Source organism: Myotis davidii, unplaced genomic scaffold, assembly GCF_000327345.1.
Source record: "Myotis davidii unplaced genomic scaffold, ASM32734v1 scaffold89, whole genome shotgun sequence".
NCBI lineage: Eukaryota > Metazoa > Chordata > Mammalia > Chiroptera > Vespertilionidae > Myotis > Myotis davidii.
In genome coordinates, this window is record NW_006300372.1 from 4,074,067 (window position 1) to 4,078,916 (window position 4,850).

Genomic DNA, 4,850 nt, shown 5'->3' on the forward strand with positions numbered 1-4,850 from the left:
CCACGCATTTATGCATTCATTGATTGGTTCATTCTTTTTTTAAAAAAAAATCTTCATTGTTGAAAGTATATTACATATACTACCCCACCCCCTGCCCCCCCATTAACCTCCTCCAGCCCGCCCCAGGCCTTCAGCACCCTATTGTCTGTGTCCATGGGTTATGCATACAGGTCTTTGGTTGCTTACCTCCTCCCAACTTTCCTCTGAGATTCTGCACTCTGTTCTGTTGGTTCATTCTTGTATATTCCCTGATCTGGGATTGAACCCATAACCTTGGCATATCAGGATAACATTCTAACCAACTGAGCTATCTGGCCAGGGTTTTGTGTTGTACTTTTATTTTATTTTAAATATTTTTATTGATTTTTAGAGAGGAAGGAAGAAGAAAACATTGATATGAGAGAGAAATATAGATCAGTTGCCTCCTGTATACCCCCTGCCAGGGATCGAGCCTGCAGCCTGGGCATGTGGCTTGACCAGGTATTGAACTAGCAATCTGTGTATGGAACAACACTCAACCAGCTGTGCCACACTGGCCAGTGCTGTGTTGTACCTTTTTAAAATATGTATATATATTTTTTCTTGATTTCAGAGAGAGGAAGGGTGAGGGAGAGAAAGAGATAGAAACATCTATGAGAGAGAATCATTGATCAGCTGCCTCTTGTACAACCCCACCAGGAATCGAGCCCACAACCCCGGCATGTGTTCTGACCAGGAGTTGAACCAGGACCTCCTGGTTCATAGGGTGATGCTCAACCACGAAACCACAACCGCTGGGCTATTGTACTTTTAATATGCTCGTTTTTCCTTAGAATAGGATGAATGAAAGTTACTTGATTCAAGAAATTTGATTTGAACAACAAATACTTTGACGTTTATGTTTTTAATACATTTATTTGGTTCTCCCAGTTTGAAAAAGTTTCAAAGTAAAGCTGCCTTTAAGTAAAATACAAAAAGATACTTTCATGTAATTTTCATGTCAACATTTATTTTTTCAACTGATATAAAAATATTTTAAATTTTTGAGTAGGCAGTATATTTAATCCAACATGTAAAGGTATGCTGTGAAATCTCTCACCTGTTCCATATGCCCTCTTCCCACCTCCAGTACACATTTTGTCTTTTCATCAGTTTTTATGCAAATATAAACATATAAATGTTTATTGTATATTTGAGATCTGATTATCAGTACTCATTCTTTTTATATTTGCTCTGTATTCTGTTGTATGTCTGCCATATAATTTATTTAACTAGTTTCTTATTCATGGAAATTTGGGTTGTTTCCAATCATTTACTATTATGTACTCAAATAATCTTGTATATATATCATTTTTTACATGTGCAGGTATGTCCAAAGATATAAAAGCCTAGAAGTGGGATTTTCTCCCAATAAGGATTGGACTCATTTTAAGTCCCAACAACAGTGTATGAGATGTCCCATTTACCTCAGATTTGACAACAGAATGTGTTGTCAGATTTTTGGTTTCTGTTTATATAACACATATATTATTTATCTTCCTTAGAAACTTCAGGTTTTGTGGATAAACTATTTGAAAGCCTCTATACTAAGAACTACCTTCCGCCTTTGGAACCAGTTAAGCCTGAGCCAAAACCATTAGTCCAAGAAAAAGAAGAAATTAAAGAAGAGGTAATGTAGAGTTTTGTTTTGGGGGCATCTTATGCCCCATTACCAATATTATTCTTAGTTGGAAGTTGACCTCTTTAGAAGTGATGGGAATTTGTGGGATTTGAGCATGGTGCAAAGTCTTTTTCAGGGCTTCTTAGTTTCTCGAACTTGAAGAGTTGGAAGAATTTCAGATAGCTTGTTTAGAGATCCAAGAAGTATTTTAGTGTGATATTGAGGAATTCAGAGAAATCTTATCCAGTGATTTTTAGAAAAATAAAACTTCATAAATATTGAGGCTTAATTGAAGGAAAAGTACGAATGAAACCTCAAGAGAACTCATTAGGTAACACATTTTCACATAAATAGAGAAAATAATATAATTATAAACTCATAGGAAAGAAAAGGAAAAAAAATGTTTATAAAATGTTGAGATATAAAATGTGATTACAGATGGTTTGAATTGAATCAAGGAAGAAATTTTACAAAGTTCATATGTGATTTCTTTTTATGTATAGATAACAGTATTACTATAAGAATATAAGTTTTAAAATCAAGCTGCATGAGTTAAAGTAGTAGCTCTAAACAAAGCTACTTAACTGTTCATTTGCATATCAGCAAAATGATTATAGTAGTATATACTTACCTCTTTAAGGATTAAATGAAATTTTATTTGTGCGCACACACATCTTAGTCCAGTGCCTGGCACATAAGTGTTGGTTATTATACAGAAATGTTTTCCAACTTTTGTGTTTATTAATAATTATTTAATGAACTTTTATTTGGGAATAATTTTAAACATATGAAAATTACAAGAATAGTACCACAAATACCCATATACCATTTACCTAGATTCACCTATTGAAAGTTTGCCTCATTTGCTTTCTTTATATCTACTCAGAATTATTTTCTTCTGAATATTTGGGAGTAAGTCAGGTACATCATGACCCTTGATCTCTAAATATTCAGTGTGTATTTTATAAGAATAAAGATACTCTCTTAACTAGCTATAGTACCATTATTAGTGTCAGTAAATTTAACATCAATAAAATACTGGAATCTACTGTCTGTATTCCAATTTTGTCAGTTGACCAACAACGTCCTTTTATTATAGCTTGTGTTTTTTCCTCTTCAATACAATATCATTGTAAAGATCACATATTGCATTTAGTTGTCATTTCTGATACATTTTTAAATGCTAGGATGATAGAATTGATTCAATGTTAAAAGAAAACAAAATAAAATACTTCATTAAGATTCATTGAGATTACTATCACTTTTTTTATTTTCGGCTTATGCCCTTTAATTGTTTCGTAAAATCTTTAAAATTAAAAGAGGCTCTTGGTATGTTTTTTCAAGTAATGGAAATAGGAAGATACTTTTCTTTTGTACTTGATAGAGTATAATTTTGTTGATTGCATCCCAGTGGAATAATATATCTTCTGTATTTCCTGTGAATTGGTTGAACGATTTTTAAACCTAATCTAACAATTGTATAGTGTTTTTGCCAGCACCATATGGTTGCCATATTGTGGCTGCCATTTTATAACATTCATTAACTTTCTGTTCCTGTAACCTTTTCTATGAAATAAATCTAAAGTTCTCCTCAAATGAATTATAATTAGGAAAACTCAAATCATTTTACTATACGATGCTTAGAAATAGAGATTTGCTATTTCTGCTGTTTGAATTTAAAGAATGGATTTTTGTTTTCTTCCTACACTTTTCTACCTTAAATTAACACTTAAAAATTAACATATTGCTGGTAATGTAATTTCAGCATCTTTTTATTTCTGTTTCCAAACTTTTTTGGGTTTGATATGACTTTAATATTTCAGTTTATTTGTGCCCTCTTTGTGCCAGTAAAGTTTGTCATCAGGTGGGTGAGTTTTGTATTTTGGAGGCCTGTTCTTGTTTCTAATGAGTGTTTCCATATAGGTATTTCAGGAGCCAGCAGAGGAAGAACGAGATGGCAGAAAAAAGAAATATCCTAGTCCCCAGAAGACTCGTTCAGAATCTAGTGAACGAAGGTTTGTGTATATTTTTAATTAGGAGGATATTAATAACTCACTTTTCAGTTATATTATAAGGGCATTGAAGAGATTTTTAAAATAATGAACTGACTTCTCTCTCTCTGAACCGATTAAAGGAAAAGTTACCTTTCTTCCTTCCATTCTCTCTTTTTTTGTCTTTGTCTTCCTTTTATAAACAAGCATCATTATGTGCTTTCCCCAAGAGCTCAGGGGTGGGAGCAGTCTCCTTAGAGAATAATAATGAAATGTTCCATTTGGTTAGGGGTGCTTAATATTAAAATCATCCATAGCATTTTTTATATTACAATTAGTGCATTTTATATTTTGAATCATCAGCCTACCATCAAAAAATTAGTCTTTGTTTAAGAAAATTTTGTTTTGAGCCTTTTTTCTTTTCCAGTTTTAAATATCTGTTTTTTTCTCCCACCCCTCCCCATACTTTGGGTTCACCTCTTTTTTTTTTCACTTCTCCCTACCCAGTGTACTTGAGGGAATGTTATTTCTTTTTATATAGTGGACTAGAGAAATTGTGGTGGTCCTACGGCTTTCTAAAAAAGCGTTTATATTATGAATTTTGATGCATCAAGGAGGGCATTTCATACCACCGATTTGTTTGCAGACTTAGTTTCTGTATCTCCTTATGGCTTTTATATCTGTGTATTATAGGACGCGTGAGAAGAAAAGAGAAGATGGCAAGTGGAGAGACTACGATAGGTACTTTGAGCGGAATGAATTGTACCGTGAGAAGTATGACTGGAGAAGAGGCAGGAGTAAAAGCCGGAGTAAGAGCCGAGGCCTAAGTCGAAGTCGAAGCCGAAGTAGGGGGCGCAGCAAAGACCGGGATCCAAATAGGAATGTTGGTGAGTAGAGGCTTCTTCCTAAAGTCTGCATAGTTGCTTATCTTCCTGTATCACAAGAGTATGAGAATTTCTCTTAAAGGCAAATGTATCTTTGTTATTTCTGAGCAGTGTAAAATCTGTAATTGTCTCCAAATATTTAATATTGATTTTGTTAACAAGATAGGGCTCTTTTCTCAGGATAGCGTCAAAGGAGTTTGACTCAAAAGAAGTTATTCATCAGTGTATTACACTTTGTGCATGTCTAGACTTAAGTCATCTTGTATAATTGAAACAAATGTCCTTTAATCAACAAAGCTATTGCTGGAGGAAAAGGATTGCTGGCCTCTGCCCTCT

General features: G+C 33.7%; 1 protein-coding gene across 6 annotated transcripts in view; it reads left to right on the forward strand.

Annotated features, from left to right (window-relative positions):
- Nucleotides 1-4,850, forward strand: part of RBM27 (RNA binding motif protein 27) — a 68,888-nt gene that overhangs the window by 15,664 nt on the left and 48,374 nt on the right. For all 6 annotated transcript variants that reach the window (XM_006777008.2, XM_006777005.2, XM_015572632.1 and 3 more), the window contains exons 3-5: nucleotides 1,524-1,648; nucleotides 3,563-3,654; nucleotides 4,324-4,517. In XM_006777008.2, the coding sequence (XP_006777071.1) occupies nucleotides 1,524-1,648; nucleotides 3,563-3,654; nucleotides 4,324-4,517 (411 nt within the window). The remainder of the gene's footprint in view (nucleotides 1-1,523; nucleotides 1,649-3,562; nucleotides 3,655-4,323; nucleotides 4,518-4,850) is intronic.